This window comes from Hemiscyllium ocellatum, chromosome 7 (genome assembly GCF_020745735.1).
Source record: "Hemiscyllium ocellatum isolate sHemOce1 chromosome 7, sHemOce1.pat.X.cur, whole genome shotgun sequence".
NCBI classification, from domain to species: domain Eukaryota; kingdom Metazoa; phylum Chordata; class Chondrichthyes; order Orectolobiformes; family Hemiscylliidae; genus Hemiscyllium; species Hemiscyllium ocellatum.
The window spans coordinates 67,477,593-67,494,741 of NC_083407.1; the positions used below are offsets into that span (position 1 = coordinate 67,477,593).

The 17,149-nt window shown below is 41.7% G+C and overlaps 1 protein-coding gene across 4 annotated transcripts in view; it reads right to left on the reverse strand.

Moving 5' to 3' along the window:
* The window catches only part of atf2 (activating transcription factor 2), a 146,961-nt gene that overhangs the window by 103,582 nt on the left and 26,230 nt on the right, over positions 1–17,149 (reverse strand). For 3 of the 4 annotated variants that reach the window (XM_060827936.1, XM_060827933.1, XM_060827934.1), the window contains one exon: positions 206–275. In XM_060827936.1, the coding sequence (XP_060683919.1) occupies positions 206–253 (48 nt within the window). In that variant the 5' untranslated portion in view covers positions 254–275. Of the gene's footprint in view, positions 1–205; positions 276–7,407; positions 7,479–17,149 lie in introns of those variants that run through there. The other variant, XM_060827935.1, reaches the window with a different exon arrangement.

Sequence of the window (17,149 nt, forward strand, 5' to 3'; positions counted from 1 at the left end):
TAAAAATAACAGGGATGCCACTGGGCTTACAATGTAGATACTTTAATCTTTCAGGCTTTTAAACATATTAGATGAGGTTCTGAAGGAAAAGAAAACTTCTGTTGCATGAGAAAATCATAGCAACAAACTACTTCACCACTCTGCACACTCATCAAAACATTAACTGCATGATGAAAAAGAACTGAAAGAAATCTTATGGTCTTACCTGGCCACATCCAGGAGCAGTGCAAACAAAGGGTTTATCATCACTCATGTTCAGCAGCTCCTCGCTTCACCTACATCAACAATTAAATGCAAAACTGAAGAAAAAATTCCAAGGAAAACATCTCAAATTATGGTCACTGTTGCTGATTAAGTAAGGAAGTAAATTAAAACTGCAGAAGAACATTACAACTTACAAAGCAAGGGGCTCTTCATTTCAATGATCTACATTAGATTTGAAACTAGCCATTCAAGAGTGAAAGTACAACATTTTAAACCAATGTGTTGTTTAAATCCAAAACCCAAAAAGGTACATTCGTCATAAATATTTATTTTAGCTGAACCAATCATTCCACAAACAATGATCTATCGAGACAAAAGTGTCCATTATTCATGAACACCTATTTTCCTGGATGATTTAAGTGGTTACTCTGACTCATACACGCATTTAAAAGTGTGGAAGGTTGCATTGTCAAAACAGATATGAAATGGACAGATAAAATGGGAGAGTGGAATATAGTTCTTACTGGGAGTGAGGACATGTAGTCAAAGTAGTTGTGGAAAATACTGGGCTTATGGGGAATATGTTTATTAATTTTATATTTATCAAAAGTCTATCCCCACAAATGGAGACATTGAAGTTGCGGATAGTAAGGGAAAAGTAGGAGAAAACCAACGTGAGGATGAAAGGATGGAATTTCAGACAGGACAAAATTAGTCAAGATGAAAAGAAATCAGTTCTGAGGAGCAAGAAAAGGCTGCAAATATGGATTGGTCAGTCATGTTTGTAAATCTTGGGAAGAAGATAGTTGACATTCTGAGTTTATCAGAGTTGCCATTCAACCTCAGCTATATTGATTTCTTAACAAACAACAAAAACACCACCTCTGGCAGCAGATGAGGATAATGTCAGGGATGGACCAGAGAGCACAGCTTGTTGCAAGTTCAGAGTGGGCATAAGTGAAGGGAGCAGGAAAATTGAGAAGTTGGATGACATGTCAACATTCTTAAAAGATCTAGGGAGGGAAATAGGTCAGAAGAAGGACTGCAGATGGAGTAAAAAAGCTGAAGGCTGGAAAAATAGGGAAAAGGAACTGGTGTACAGTGGAGGACATCTTGCCAAAAAAAAAATGCACATAAGGAGAAAGCAATGGAAGAGAAATTCAGTTCATGTTCAGCCCACAATCCATTGAGGTGAACAGCAAGGGGATCAAATCAAGGTTTTTGTTGAGAACTGATTTTTTTGGAGTCAGAAAAGTGAAGTTTAAAGGGTGCATTGAAACACAAGGGGTAAGGTAAGAAGAAATAAGATCAAAGAAAACTGAAGAAGAAGAATCTGGAAGCTCTTTGGCACATGCAACTTGAAGTCTGCGATACTTAAATATTCCAAAATGGAAGAAAAATGTTCTTTGCTTACACACTGAAATGAAGCAAAGGATAAAATGGAACTGTGGACCAAGACTCTGTTTTTCACTAGAAGTGAAATACATTTAGGCAATATCCAAACATAAACATTTCAATTACAAGTTTTATTTCAACCAACCACACGCTATATTAAAAAAAATCAATATTTCTAGACTGACTCTTCTTTATATAAATTTTAATACAATTAATAGTTCTTTCACAACACCTTGCTACTTTTAGCTCCAAGATATACAGCATTCTATTAAGAGAATTAGATACTAATGGACTGCTCGAAGACAGATCAAGATCACATTTCTGAACAGAAAAACCAAGAGCATGATATTCAACACTTGAACATTGCTAAAAGCGAACATATTTTGTCCATTCTTTTTTGTCTTGCACTCACTAGGACAATGTGTAAGAAGTTTCAAAGTAAAGTGAATACAATACTTACACTGTATGAGAGAAAAGTGCTGCTTGTTCAGAAATAGATTCTGACAGGTAGAGGAATTGCAATGGAAATTCATCAGTTAATGATGACATACAATTAGCTCTAATTCACTAAGGCATTGTCAAGAAATAAACCAGACAATGACTGCCAAATATGTTGCTCAGTTTCAACAGATGCAGTGAATGTACATGCTCTTTTTGTCAGTGAAGAACAGAACTCTATAAATATATAGCTTTGAGTGTCAGGTTGTAAGTTTGCTTGCTGAGCTGGTAGGTTTGTTTTCAGATGTTTCGTCACCATTCTTGGCGACATCATCAGTGAGCCTCCACTGAAGCACTGGCGTCGTCTTGTTTGGGTTTAATCTTTAAGAATCAGCGCATTGTGCTTATTGGGTACCCGTTGTTCTTGAATACACTGTACAGGTATTTTTCTTCTGCTGCTCGTAGATCTTGGATACTGCAGTGTGTTGCGGCTCAATTAAATAATGTCCCTTTGTAGCCCATTTGTGGGTGTTGGGATGATTATGCCTGTAGTTGCATATCTGGTCTGTGTATTGTTTTCCTGTAGCTCACAAACCTACCAATACACTGAAACAGCTACTAATGAGCCTGAAGGACCCTGTACCAACAACCAGCAAAACAATTGTCATATATAAAATACCCTGCAAGGACTGCAACAAACACTACATTGGACAGACAGGCAGGAAACTAGCCACCAGGATACATAAACACTAACTAGCCACCAAAAGACATGATAAACCAACACTAGTATCGGTACATAAAGGTGAAGTAATACACAGCTTCGACTGGGACAACACATCCATCCTAGGACAGGCTAAACAGAGACATGCACGGGAACTCCGAGGCCTGGCATTCAAACCGGAACTCCATCAATAAACACATTGATTTGGACCCCATTTCCTAATCTCTAAGAAAAAGAACCGGAAATGACCAAGACACACAAATAGAAAGCTGGACTTAACACCAGTGCTTCAATGTAGGCTCACTGATGATGTTACGTAGCATGGTGGTGAAACATCTGAGATCAAATGTACCAGATCAGTGAGCAAACGTACAATCTAAACCTCAACCTGAGCTATGAATCTTCTCAAAAATCACAAGCTTTCAGTATGCTACACCGTGAGTACAACTGACAACATTAACCTGATTGTCAGCAGAATTCTGTGAATGTTGTACAATTGCAGAATCACATCTCGTGTTGGCTATTGTGCTGTGAGTTTAATAAAAGTGAGCTAGTTGTGTATTGTCATTACTTTGTTTCCTATACACAGCTAGCCTTTTGGACATAGTTACATTGTCCTGATGAATGTAAGACAAAAAGCTTAGCAAAAAAAAGGATTCTTTCAGCAAGCTTAAGTTCTGCATGCCTAAACTAGTTATAGAGTGCGGTGCTGAAAAAGCGCAGCATGTCAGACAGCATCCAAGTAGCAGGACAGTCAACGTTTTGGGCATAAGCCCTTCATCAGGACTGTGGGTGGCCTCCAAGAGAACGGAGAGATAAATAGGAGGGTGTGTGTGTGTGTGTGTGTGTGTGTGTGTGTGTGTGTGTGTGTGTGGGGGGGGGAGGAGAGGGGGAAGGTGGCTTGGGAGGTGATAGGTAGATGAAGGTAATAGGTCACATCTTGGGGTGGAGCAGATAAGTGGGAAGAAGGATGGACGGGTAGGACAGTTTAAGACAGTGGTGCCAAGTTGGAGGGTTGTATCTGGGAATAAGGTGGAGGGAAGAGATGAGGAAATGGGTGAAATTGACATTAGTGCTGTATAAATGGAGGGTCCCAAGCCAGAAGATGAGGCATTCCTCCTGCAGGTGTCAGGTGGTTTTGATTTGGCCAGGAAGACGGCCCAGGACTTGCATGTTCTTGTCGGAGTGGAAGGGGGAGTAGAAGCAGTCAGCCACAGGGCAGTGGGGTTCTTGGGTGCGTGTCCAAGTGACGTTCCCTGAATCGTTCCAAATGTTGGTGGCCAGACTCCCCAGTGAAGAGGAGACCACATTAGGAACGGACACAGTCAATGAGGTGTTTGGATGTGCAATAAAATCTCTGTTGAATGCGGAAGAACCCCTCGAGGGCCTCCCCACATGCATTTGGGACACCACCTACACCCTCCATCTACTCAATGACTTTTGGTTCCCCGGCCCACAATGCCTCATCTTCACCTTGGACATCCAGTCCCTGAACATGTCCATCTGCCATGACAAACACCTCCAAACCTTCCATTTCTTCCTCTCCCAGCAACCCAGCAAGTACCCCTCCACCGACACACTCATCCGCCTGGGTGAATTGGTCCTCACCCTCAACAACTTCTTCTGAATCCTCCCACTTCCTCAAGCCCAAAGGGGTATCCATGCACCCACATGGGCCTCAGCTATGCCTGTCTCTGTCGCATACGTGGAACAGTCCATCTTCCGCAGTTACACCAGCACCATTCCCTACCTTTTTCTCCGCTAGATTGATGACTGTATCGGCAGCACCTTGTGCTCCCACAAGGAAGTTGAACAGTTCACCAACATCTTCCACCCTGACCTCAAGTTCACCTGGACAATCTCAGACACCTCCTTCCCCTTCTTAGAACTCTCCATCTCCATTTCTGGCAACTGACTCAACATGGACATCTACTTCAAACCCACTGACTCCCAAAGTTACCTGGACTACACCTCCTACCATACTCCCAATTCCTCCGCCTCCACTGCATCAGCTCCCAGTAGGAGCAATTCCACTCCAAAACATCCCAGAGGGCCCCCTACTTCAAGGACTGCAATTTGCTTTCCCACTTGGTCAACCATGCCCTCTAGCACATCTCCATGAACCCCACCCCTCCAACCGCAACAAGAATAGAAACCCCACCAATCTCCGGTTACATCGTGTCATCCTCCGCCATTTCTGCCACTGACGGTCAGACCACACCAGAGATATATTTTCCCTGCCCATCCCGATCAGCATTCCGCAGAGACCATTCCCTCCGCAACTCCCTCGTTGGGTCCACACCCCCAGCAATCCACGCTCCACTCCAGCATCTTCCCTTGCCACCGCAAGAGGTGGAAAACCTGCACCCATACCTCTGCCTCATCTCCATCCAAGACCCCAAAGGATCCTTCCACATCCAACAGAGATTTTCCTGCACATCGAAACACCTCATTTACTGTGTCCATTGCTCCCGATGTGGTCTCCTCTACATTGGAGGGGCAGGACGCCAACTTGTGGAATGGTTCAGGTAACATCTCCGGGACAAACATACTGAACAACCCCACTACCACCCTGTGACTGACCAACTCAACTCCCCCGCCTACTCCGCCAAGGACATGCAAGCCCTGGGCCACTTTTACGACCAAAACCAACCACCTGACACCTGTAATTGTCCAAGATGCATCATTTACAAATGAAATATTCAAAGACACAACAGAGGAACTAACAGTAAAACAAATGGACATTGTCTAATCCCAAATTAAGCTAACCTGCGAGTAGGAATTAAACAATCAAGACAACCCATAAGAGCCAATGTAGACCACAACCATTTGTTACAATCAACAAAATGTACAAAAATTACAAAAGCTAGTGAGTGCTTTTATAGGTACACTATTGAGAGCATTCTGGATATATCACTACCTGATATGGCAACTGTACTATTCAAGATCAAAGATAGTTGCAGAGGATGATGAACTCAGCCCAGACAATCACAAAGGATTACCTCCCATCTATAGAACCCATCTACCAGGCCTGCTGTCAAGGAAAAGCCGCCAGCATTCTCAAAGATCCATCCCACTCTGGCAATGTTCTTCTACAACGTCTACCAATAGGGAAAGGTACAGAAACCTGAACATGCGCATCAGTCGGTTTAGAAACAGTTTCTACCTACTGTTAGAATACTGAATGGACTCACAAACTCTATTTTTTGTTTTTGCTGCAGTTTACCTATTATTTACTATCTATGCTACTTAACTCTGATCTGCCTGTATTGCTCACAAGACTAAGCTTTTCACTGTTACTCCGTACACATAACAATAAATTCAATTCAACTGCTGGAGAGTTGCACAGAGAAAATTCCAGATCTGTAGGTTAGGCAACTGAAAACACAGCCACCAGTAGTGGAGAGATTAAAATCCAAGATGTTCAGGGGGAAGAATTTGTTGAGCACAGAAAGCTTAAGAGGATAGTGAAGCTGGAGAAGAGTACAGAGACATGGAGAAGTGAGGCCACAGAGTAATTTAAAAACAAAGGTGAGAATTATAAAATTCTCATGCATAAGATGATTATGTATTAATTATCTTAAGGGAAAACAAAGCTCTACAAAGGGCAATGGTGAAGAATGAACGTCGCTGCTTAGAGACATGCAATGACAAAAGAAATACAAGCAGAAATCCACTGAGAAGGGGTTGCCAGTTTTAAGATATTTTCCACAGTATCTCACAAAAAAAGGATAGTTGTTATTTAGGATGAATTAACAAAGAAGCTGCTCTGTTCAAAGAGATGGACCATTTGTGCTCCTGATCAAGCAGAATGCCCGGGGGGGGGGGGGGGGGGGGGGGGGGGGGTGGGGGTGGTGGTGGATTCAGTTGTTGAAAAGTAGGCAATAAAACATTCTAGGTTTTTTAAAATTCAAGCAGCACAGTTGGCAAAGCATACCTTGCTGCTGGCAATCATATCCAGGAAAATTCAGTTTGAGTGGAACTACTGTCAAAGGGCACTGGATGTTTCATTATGACTTGGCAAAGAGAAGTGAACCAGAGATAGGTAGTTATGAGTGATGGAACTGTTTCTGTGATGCTCTAAATCAGCCAGAGACATGGTGATGTGACAAAGTGTTTCATAAGATATACTTCAGTTGTGTTATTTAGTTAGTTTAGCCTGATGTGTCAAGCTGCCTGTTAATTAACATTTGATCTTATTGATTTTAGACTGTTTGTTACAGTAAAATATTAAAAACTGAAATCTTGCCCTTAGGTTTATTTCCATTGTTCACTTGGGAAATCCATTTCATTTTACAAGAGATTGATCTTTATAGCGATCGTAACAAAATCTAGATGTTGCTTGACCAGAAGGCAAAATAAAGCAACAAGCATAGGAGTGGTGGGGCAGGTTTCCATTTCATGCCAGTATATAATGGTATTTATTCTAGCAATTTAAAATAGACTTTAGGGCCTTTGCACATAACAGTAATATGCCTAATAGCTGTTTAAAACCACCTTCTGAGGATTGATTTTCTGAGGCAATAGGCATGAACAATGGCTGTTATCAAGGAAACTAAGATGCAGAATTTTTCTGTTGGCCCCAAACTAGAATTTAACTAGCTTACTTGCATCTGAAGCTATGAAGGAAGGAAATGTGCTATCTTTACCTGGTCTGCCTACATGTGACTCCAAACTCATGGCAATGTGGTTAACTCTTAAATGCTCTCCACAATGACTGTGCACGTGCATCATATCACTAGAAAATTTAAAGAAAGGAATAAAAATGGGCAGACCACTTTAAGCATCAACTTAAGCATCAGAAATGACAATGGAAAATACAGATCTGCTAAGCCTACAAAGTTCTCCTTAACAATATCTCCAAGATTATGCAAAAATTGGAGTAGCTGTACCACAGACCAGTCAAGTAACAGCCTGACAATATCTATAATTGATTCCATAGGTATGACCATGTTCTGGATACTACTATTAACAGAGTACATCTTATCCCACTGGCAAGATTGTGGTATCATAGTACTACAATGGCAGGAATGAGTTGCCCTTGGAGTCCTCAACAATGACTCCATACCCTGTGAAATCTAGTCAGCCTTAGGTTTAGGTAACCCCTTGTTTACCACTTTCTTCAGCCCATCATTGATGGATCAAATCTCTTGACCTTAAACACTACTTGGAGAAAAAGCACACCGATTGTACGCTGGAAGGGAGACTTAATGTCCATCAGCAGTACTGATTCAGTAGCAGTGCTACTGACTGAGCTGGTCAAGTCCCATTGGACATAGCTGCCAGCCTAGGTCTGTGCAAGTGTCAAGGGACAAAAACATGGGAAAAAAATCTATTGACCAGATTCTCAAATTTAACTTCTGAAGATGTGAACGTCAATGACAGCATTGATAGGAGTGAACACAGTCATTATGGAATGATGCCCTGTCTTCATGGAAAGGTTGCCCTTCATTGTGTTGTGAGACATTACCACCCTACTACGTGTGGCACACACCAAACATATCTCGCAAAACATTGCATCCGAGATGCTGGGGCCATTAGCAACATAATTATATTCAATTCATAATCTTATTGTTTGGTATATATACCACTCTATTATCATCAAGTTGTAAGATCAACCCTTTGGTGGTGGGGTCTCACAGTAGGTGATGAAAACAGTAGAGGATAACACGGTGGAATGGAGATTTGTGGTGGAATGTGAGGACCAGGTTCTATCCTTGTTGCAGTTGGGGAGGTGGGGTTCAAGGGCAGAGGTGCAGGAAGTGGAGGAGTTACACTTGAGGGCATTGTTAATCATGTGGGAAAGGAAATTGCAGTCCTTAAAATAGGAGGCCATTTGAGATGTCCTGGAGTGGAATTGCTCCACCATGGGGGCAGATATGGCGGAGATGGAGGAATTGGGAGTATGGGATAGTGTTTAGGTTAGACATATAGTCAAGGTAGCTGTCAATTTTGGTGGGTTTGAAATAGATGGTCATGTTGAGTCAGTTGCTGGACAGAGACAAAGAGGTCCAGAAAGGGAAGGAAGATGTCAGACATGGTCCATGTGAACTTGAAGGCAGGGTGGAAGGTATTGGTGAAGTGGATGAACTGTTCAACCACCTTGTTAGGGCACCCGAGGCCCATGCGGGTCCCCAATGCTAGCCCTTTGGTCCGTAGGAAGTGGGAGATTTCCAAGGAGTAGTTGTTGATGGCAAGGACCAGTTCCACCAATCAAAAGGGAGTACCGGTGGAGGGGGACTGTGAGTCGGCAGGAGAGAAAAAAAGAGAGAGCTTTCAGGCCTTCGTCAAGGGGGATGGAAATGTATAGGGATTGGATGTCCATGGTGAACATGAGATGTTGAGGGCAGAGAATCAAAAGTCATGGAGGAGGTGGAGGGTGTGGGTGGTGTCCTAGACATATGTGGGGATAGGATGGAGTCGAGATATGAGGAGATGAGTTTGTGGATAGGTGCAGGCAGAGACAAACAGTAGTCAGGTCTATGGATTTTGGGTAAGTGGCAGAACTAGGCAGTCCAGAGTTGGAGGACTTTGAAGTTGGAGGTTGTGGATGGTTTGGGAAATGATGGCTTGATGATGAGAGATGGGGTGGTGGCGGAGGGGGCAGAAGGAGATGTCAGCAAGTTGGTATCTGGCTTCAGTGAGGTAGAAGTTGGTGTGCCGTACTACCACTAAGCCTCCCTTGTCCTCTGGGTTGGAACGGAGGGAGTGGAGGGCTGGGCATTGCAATGGAGAAGGGTTGCATTGGGTGAGAGGGGTGGACAGGTTGAGACAGTCAATGTCACGATGGCAGTTGGAGATAAAGAGATTGGGGGAGGCTAAGAGACGTCCAAGAGGATGGACTGTGGAGGAAGGAGAAGGTGCCTTCAGAGGGTAGGTGGGAGTCATGGTCGAAAAAGCATATATGGAGGTAGAGGAAGAAAAGTCAAACTTAGAGAGAATTACCTCTAATCTAAATTCTTAAAATTCTCTGTTGTTAGATTAGATTCCCAACAGTGTGGAAACAGGCCCTTCGGCCCAACAAGTCCACACCGACCTTCCAAAGAGTAACCCACCCAGTCCCATTTCCCTCTGACTAATGCACCTAACACTTTAGCAATTTAGCATAACCAACTCACCTGACCTGCACATCTCTGAACTGTGGGAGGAAACCCACGCAGACACGGGGAGAACGTGCAAACTCCACACAGACAGCCTCCGAGGCTGGAATCGAACCTGGAACCCTGGTGTTGTGAGTCAGCAGTGCTAACCACTGAGACACTTCAGTGCCAGTATGTTCTTCCTGAGGTGTGGGGCCCAAAATTGGACACAGTGTTCTAAATGGGGCCTAATTAGAGCTTTATAAAGTCTCAGTAGCATATCGCTGCTTTTATATTCCAACCCTCTTGCCATAAATAACAACATTACTTTTGCTTTCTTAACCACGGACTTAACCTGCAAGTCAACATTTAGAGTGTCCTGGATTAGCACTCCCAGATTCCTTTGTGCTTTGGCTTTATGATATTCTTGGCATTTAGAAAATCGTCCATGCCTAAATTCTTTTCTCCCCCAAAGTGCAAGACCTCGCATTTGCTCATGTTGAATTTCATCAGCCATTTCTTGGACCACTCTCCTAAACTGTCTAAATCTTTCTGCAGCCTCCTACCTCCTCAGAACTACCTGCTTGTCCACCTAACTTTGTATCATTGGCGAACTTCACCAGAATGCCCTCAGTCCCTTCATCCACATCATCAATATATAAAGCGAACAGCTACGGCCCCAACACTGAAACCTATGGGACACCACTTGTCACTAGCTACCACTCCAAAAAATAAACTTGTACCCCAACTCTCTGTCTGTCTGACAGACAGCCAATCTCCAATCTATGCCAGTAGCTCACCTCGAACACCATGGACCCTCATCTTACTCAGCAGCCTCCTGTGGAAGTCTAGGTAGATAACATACATTGGGTTTCCCTGGTCTAAACTACTTATTACCTCTTCAAAGAATTCTAACAAATTTGTCAGGCACAACCTCCCCTCACTAAACCCATGTTGACGTGTTTTAGTCCGATCCTGCATTTTCAAAGAATTTAGAAATCTCATCCTTAACAATGGATCCTAGAATTTTACCTACAACCTAGTTAGGCTAATCAACCTGTAATTTTCCATCTTTTGGCTTGCTCCTTTCTTGAACAAGGGGGTTACAACAGCGATTTTCCAATCATCTGGGACTTTCCCTGACTCGTGATTTTTGAAAGATCACAACCAACGCCTCTGCTACTTCCTCAGCCACCTCCCTCAGAACTCTAGGATGTAGCCAGGGGGCAGGAGATTTATCAATTTTTTGACCTTTTAGCTTTTCTAGCACTTTCTCTTTTGTAATGGCTACCATACTCAACTCTGCCCCTTGAGTCTCCTTAATTGTTGGGATATTACTCATGTCTTCCACTGTGAAGACTGGCACAAAGTACTTATTAAGTTCTTCAGCTAATTCCTGGTCTCCTAGCACTAGCTTCCTGCATCAATTTGGAGTGGCCCAATTTCTACTTTTGCCTTTCATTTGTTTCTTATGAATTAAAATAAACCCTTTCATTTCTAATATTACTGGCTAGCTTACCTTCATATTTGATCCTCTCCTTCCTTATTTCTCTCTTTGTTATCCTCTGTTATTGTAGTCTTCCCAATCTTCTGATTTCCCAGTGCTCTTGGCAACTGTATAGGCTCTCTTTTTCTTTGATACACTTCTTGACTTCCTTTGTCAGCCATGGCTGTCTCATTTCCAACCCCCACTCCCCCAGATAATTTTTCTTTTCTTTGGAATAAATCTCTGTGTCGTCAATTATACCCAGAAACTCCTGCCATTGTTGCTTTACTGTCTCCTCCACTAGGCTCTGTCTCCAGTCAATTTTCATCAGTTCCTCCCTCATGCCCATGTAATTACCTTTATTTAACTGTAACATCATTACATCCGATTTTGCCTTCTCTCTTTCAAACTGAAGACTGAACTCTACCATATTATGATCGCTGCCTCCTAAGTGTTCCCTTACTTTAAGATCTTTTATAAAGTCTGGGCTCATTACATAACACTAAGTTCAGGATAGCCTTGCGGGCTCCATCTCAAGTTGTTTCAAAAAGCCATCCTGTAAGCAGTCCACGAATTCCCTTTCTTTGGATCCATCGGCAACAGTATTCACCCAGTCTATTTGCATACTGAAGTCCCCCATGATCACCGTGACCTTGCCTTTCTGACATGCCCTATCTATTTCCTGGTACATCTTGTGTCCCTGGTCCTGACCACTGCTGGAAGGTCTGTACATTACTCCCATTTTTTTTTGTCTTTGTGGTTCCTCAACTCCACCTACACAGACTCCATATCATCTGACCCTATGTCATTCAGTGCCACAGATTTAATTTCATTCTTAACTAACAAGGCAACCCCACCCCCTCTGCTTACCTCCCAGTCTTTTCGATAAGTTATAAATCCTTAGATGTTTAACTGCCAGTCCTGAACCCCCTGCAACCATTTCTCTGTGATGCCTACTACATCATAATCATTCACGCACGCTGATTTGTGCCATTAATTCATCTACTTTGCTACGAACACTACGAGCATTCAGATAAAGCGCCTGAATGATAATTTTCTTATCCTCATGATTTCCAACATCTCAAGTAATATGTCCTAAGTATCCTTCCTTTTTGTTTCATTTCTAGTCTGTCTTGAACTTAAACCCTGTACACATGCTAACCTGCTGCTTATCATTCTACTTGACTTTGTGGCTGCAACTCCCTGTTGCTTTCCATTTCCCTTCCTCCTCAACTCACAAGTTTAAAGTCCTAGTGACCACCCCACTTATCCTTTGTGCCAGAACAATAGTTCCAGATCGGTTCAGATGAAGACTGTCCCATTGGTACAGATCACCCCGGTTCCAAAACCGATGCCAATGTATCATGAAATGGAATCCCTCTTTCCCACACCAATCTCACTGGCACTAATCTAATTACTCCTGGGCAAATTTCTGCATTCACCCAGTGTTATTTATTGGCGAGTATCCCATCATAATCCTTAAACAAACTACTTATTTAGCTCACTTACTCTGGGCAAGGATTTCCGAAATTCAGATCTTCAACAGTATTGTAGAAAGTATTTTCTCTCAGAGTATCCACAATCTTCATGTTTTTCTCCTCATCTACTCAGGACTGGGTGTTTGAATGTTCTGACTGTTTGTACTGCTAATAACAGCAGACTTCTTTTCTTTGACTGAACTGGTTTCTTCTTGAATAAACCTGTTTCTCGATTCTTTTCCCTGCTGAGGCTGATCTGTTGAGTGTAGATTTCACCCCATGTTCTAGCCCTCTTTTCGGACCTAACAGCAGATGCCTGTAGCCTTAGGAAAAAAAAACCCAATCTAGATCTCGTGATAATTATTTAGTATTTGACTGCAGCTTCAAATACTCATTCACTCAGCATTTGGTTTTCTCGGCTCTATAAATAACTTCTTCCAATTTCTAATCAATGCAGAATGTTTACCTCTCAACAGCTATGAGGCTGTGGCAACATAAATGCCATAGTGTTTCAGACTGACTCAACAACATCATAATACTTCTTTTAAATTTATTTCACCAGAGTAAGCGGCAGTTTTTTAAAAAAATTATCCCCACTACAGAACACTTCCAAAGACATTTATTGCTGTCATATATCAGTAGTTTCCCTAGCTACAATTAACCATTTCCCCCATGAGGGAACAATATTCAAATTCCATTGCAAGCCAGACAGTTATAGATTATGCATTTAAGTACAACATAGCCAAAACATTTTAGTCACTGAACATTTGCCAGAGACACTAGCATTCCCTGGAATATTCCCACGTCTAGGTCCCAAATCTACTACATACCATGTATGCTAGTAATGCCACCAGGTACAGAGACAATCTACTGTGCCCTTCAGGATTATGGTAAACTTTCTCAAAATTACCAAGGTGAGATATCATAGCTGCCATTCTACACATATATGGGGAAGGCCGCTGGTATTCTAAATGATAAAAGGCCATCACCAATATTCCAATTAAAATGAATTTTGGGAAAATCAATCTTTTTATTTTTTCCTGATAGTACCTGATTCAGCCAGTTACAAGGAGACTTGAGCACCATTGTTAAATACGTTGAACTTTTTATCTTGTCCTATATTTTTGTCAGGGCAGAGCAGGAATTATCACAGTTGAAAATTTCATTTCCATAATGGGTTGATAACAACAAGTGTGTCTGGCATACAGGATTCTAGGCTTTATAAACTGATGAATAGAGGTCTAAAGCAAGGTATGTAAGCCAGATCATTATAAAACACGACCAGGTCTTAGCCAGAATATTGTGCTAAATTCTAGACACCGCACTTGGGGAAAGACATGAGGCCTTCGAAAGCATACAAAAAAAATGTTTAAAATCTATGCTCCATATCAAATGTACAAAATCATCATTATGAGGTGAATTAGCGATCTGGACAGAGGTCAATAAATGCAGCTTAGGCACGTCAGCAAAGTGCTCTTCACTAGGGACTGGCACCTAAGTTGGGTGAGCTATCCCACTGACTTATCATTTGACAATTTATTAGTTATATTCACAGAATCACACCTAACAATTTCTAAGATTTTCCTCTGAGTATGCCATGTCCGATTGGCATGACAAATTCATGAGAGAGCAGGGAGAGGTTGACACAGCAATATATAGTCAAGTGGGAGTGACCTTAGAAGCTATTAATATGGAATTTCACGTCCCCATGAGAAGAAAACTTCCATTTAAGTGTCAATTACCACCCTTCAACAGCTAATGAATGAAAACTTTTCTGTGCTGAACATTAGTGGGATGAAATAATGCCAGTAATGAGGGCACAGAATCTAATCTACATGAGAGACTTTGATGGTGCCAAACAATTAAGCAACTAAAGGGAGAAGGCAACTCCATGAACATCTGTATCCAGCATTTGTGCAAAAAGATACAGCGGACAAAACTGCAATTATTTTCACCCAGAAGAGCCTATCTTCAGTCAGTTAGTCTCCAAGTGAAGCTAAGATGTTGGTTGAATATGCTACACAGCAACACTTACAGATCACGTTAAAATAACAACTTTAATTTTCCAGATCTATGCTCCAGATATAGTCACATCCCCTTTCAGGTTCTTCTACTGTAGTTACAAAACTGGCCTCTACCCAACAATATGAAAATGGGTTAAGTATGTGCCCTAAGTGCAACTCCAACCCAGTCATCCTATTCCCACTCACCAGCCAAGTGCTGGGAGAACATGTCAACAATGATATCTTGCAGCATTTACCCAATAATAACTTGTTCACCAATCTAGGTTTTGAGATCCAAGTACGTGTCTCCAGATCTCTCTATAAATGTAGTCCAAAGATCAACTTGGCTAAATTTCAAAGATGAGGTAAGAGTGACTACTCTTGTAAGTAAGGCAGCATTTGACTAAGTGATTGCCACTAATTTAGTCATAAACAGATGTAATAAGTCCCATGAAACTCAACCATCCAGGTTAATGCTGTCTGCTTGACTGGCACCTCTTCCCCATTCTAAATAGCCTCCTTCCATCACTTGTATATTCTGTATACAGTACTATCTTTAAGATGCAATGCAAATTACTTAAGGCTTCTTTGGCAGTTCCTCTCAAAACTGATAACTCCAAAGATATTGTGGTAACACCTTCGTCACTTGTACTACAGTACTTCAAAACAACCATCCACTACCACTCTCAAAGGGGAAATAAAAATGGGCAATAAATGCTAACCTTACTAAAATGCTAATTCCCAAGAATGAATAAAAGGATGACATAGCCAAAATCATCCATCTGTTGATTCTAATGGAGAATAGAATTACGTATCTTCTTCGGACTCTCCAAAGTCCACCCTCCACCCAGTGAGAACCGGGGGTACCCACTGCCCCACAACTACAGGTAACTGAAAGCTGTGATCCTCCGACAGTCCCATTGTCAGACACAGAACTGGACGGTGTGGACCTTTGCCTTGGCTCAATGACACCAGAGCGGGTAAATGATCCCAGTGAGGAGCTGGATAGCTACCTCAGCCCAACGAAGGTCCAGCAGTTCGAGCTCACCATGGGGATGCAGACAGCTACCCCAGAGGCAGGACAGTCAAATGGACAATGGTAACCCAATAAACTGGGAGTTAAAGAAAGTTCCTTTGCTATCATATAACAGGGCAGCCACTCAGTAGGTGGGTTCTGCTGAAGCCACAGCTAAATAATAAGAGACTGGATGGTTAATAAAGGGAATTGTAAATAGGAAAGCTGCAAATTCGATTAATGTAATCTGTTCTTTGTAATGTTAAGACATGCAATGTATATATCTATGAACGACATGACAAATTGTACAGGTACCAAAGATTTATTTCTATGAATAAAGTATATTTTGAAATAAAAAAAACTTCTTCCTCATGAGTTATTTAGCAATTTTTCCCACACTCACCTCAGTATTGAAAAATTAGAAGATTCTCTCACTCCATTAATGAAAGATGGAGTTTGGCTTCCAGATTTGAAAACCTTCATAAATACTGAATAAAATATTTTTATAAGTGATTTACACAAACTCTGGGAATCGGTTTTGCTCAGTTGGCTGGATTGTTGGTTTGGAGAGCAGTGTGATGCCAACAGCATGGGTTCAATTCCCATCACTGGTTTTAGGTTACCATAAAGTACTCTCCTTCTCAACCTTTTCCCTCACCTGAGGTCTGGTGGTCCTCAGGTTAAATCACCACCAGTTGCTTCTCTCTAATAAGAGAATAGCTCCTGTGGTCTGGTAAGACTATGGCAACACAGCAACAGAAAGCTCCAATGTAACGATGTAAGTATATCAAAAATGATACAAATCAGCACTTACATAATATTTTGGCTTTTTTGTCTCTGTCACTCATTGTCTTTCACTCTCTCTAGGATCCTTTTTATCTTACTGCTCACATTTTTTCAGGCTTTCCCCAGGATGATTGGTGCCCAACACACAGCCTAGTTCCACAGGATAAGAGGTGCTTGTAGCCATTGTTTCTGTACTGGCTCGTTGCTACAACAATCCAAAACAAATCCCATTGCTTCGTTCTCTTTGCATAATCTTGTACCTTTCAGTGCTTCAAATACTTATCCAATTTTCCTCAATGATGCAATGGTCTTTGTTTCAAGTACTTTCTGTGACAAAGTATTCCATGTTCCAACAATAGTGGTGTGAAGAAATTTTTCTGGTTACAATGGTTTTTGTTGGTTATTTGTACAAAGTTTTAAAAATTTAGACTAAGAACAATACCTTGAAAACACTGTCATGAAGAACACAGGAGTAGTTTAATGGAAATTACAGGGAGATTAAAAAAGGTTTATAACTTAATTATAATAAAAATAGAAACACAGG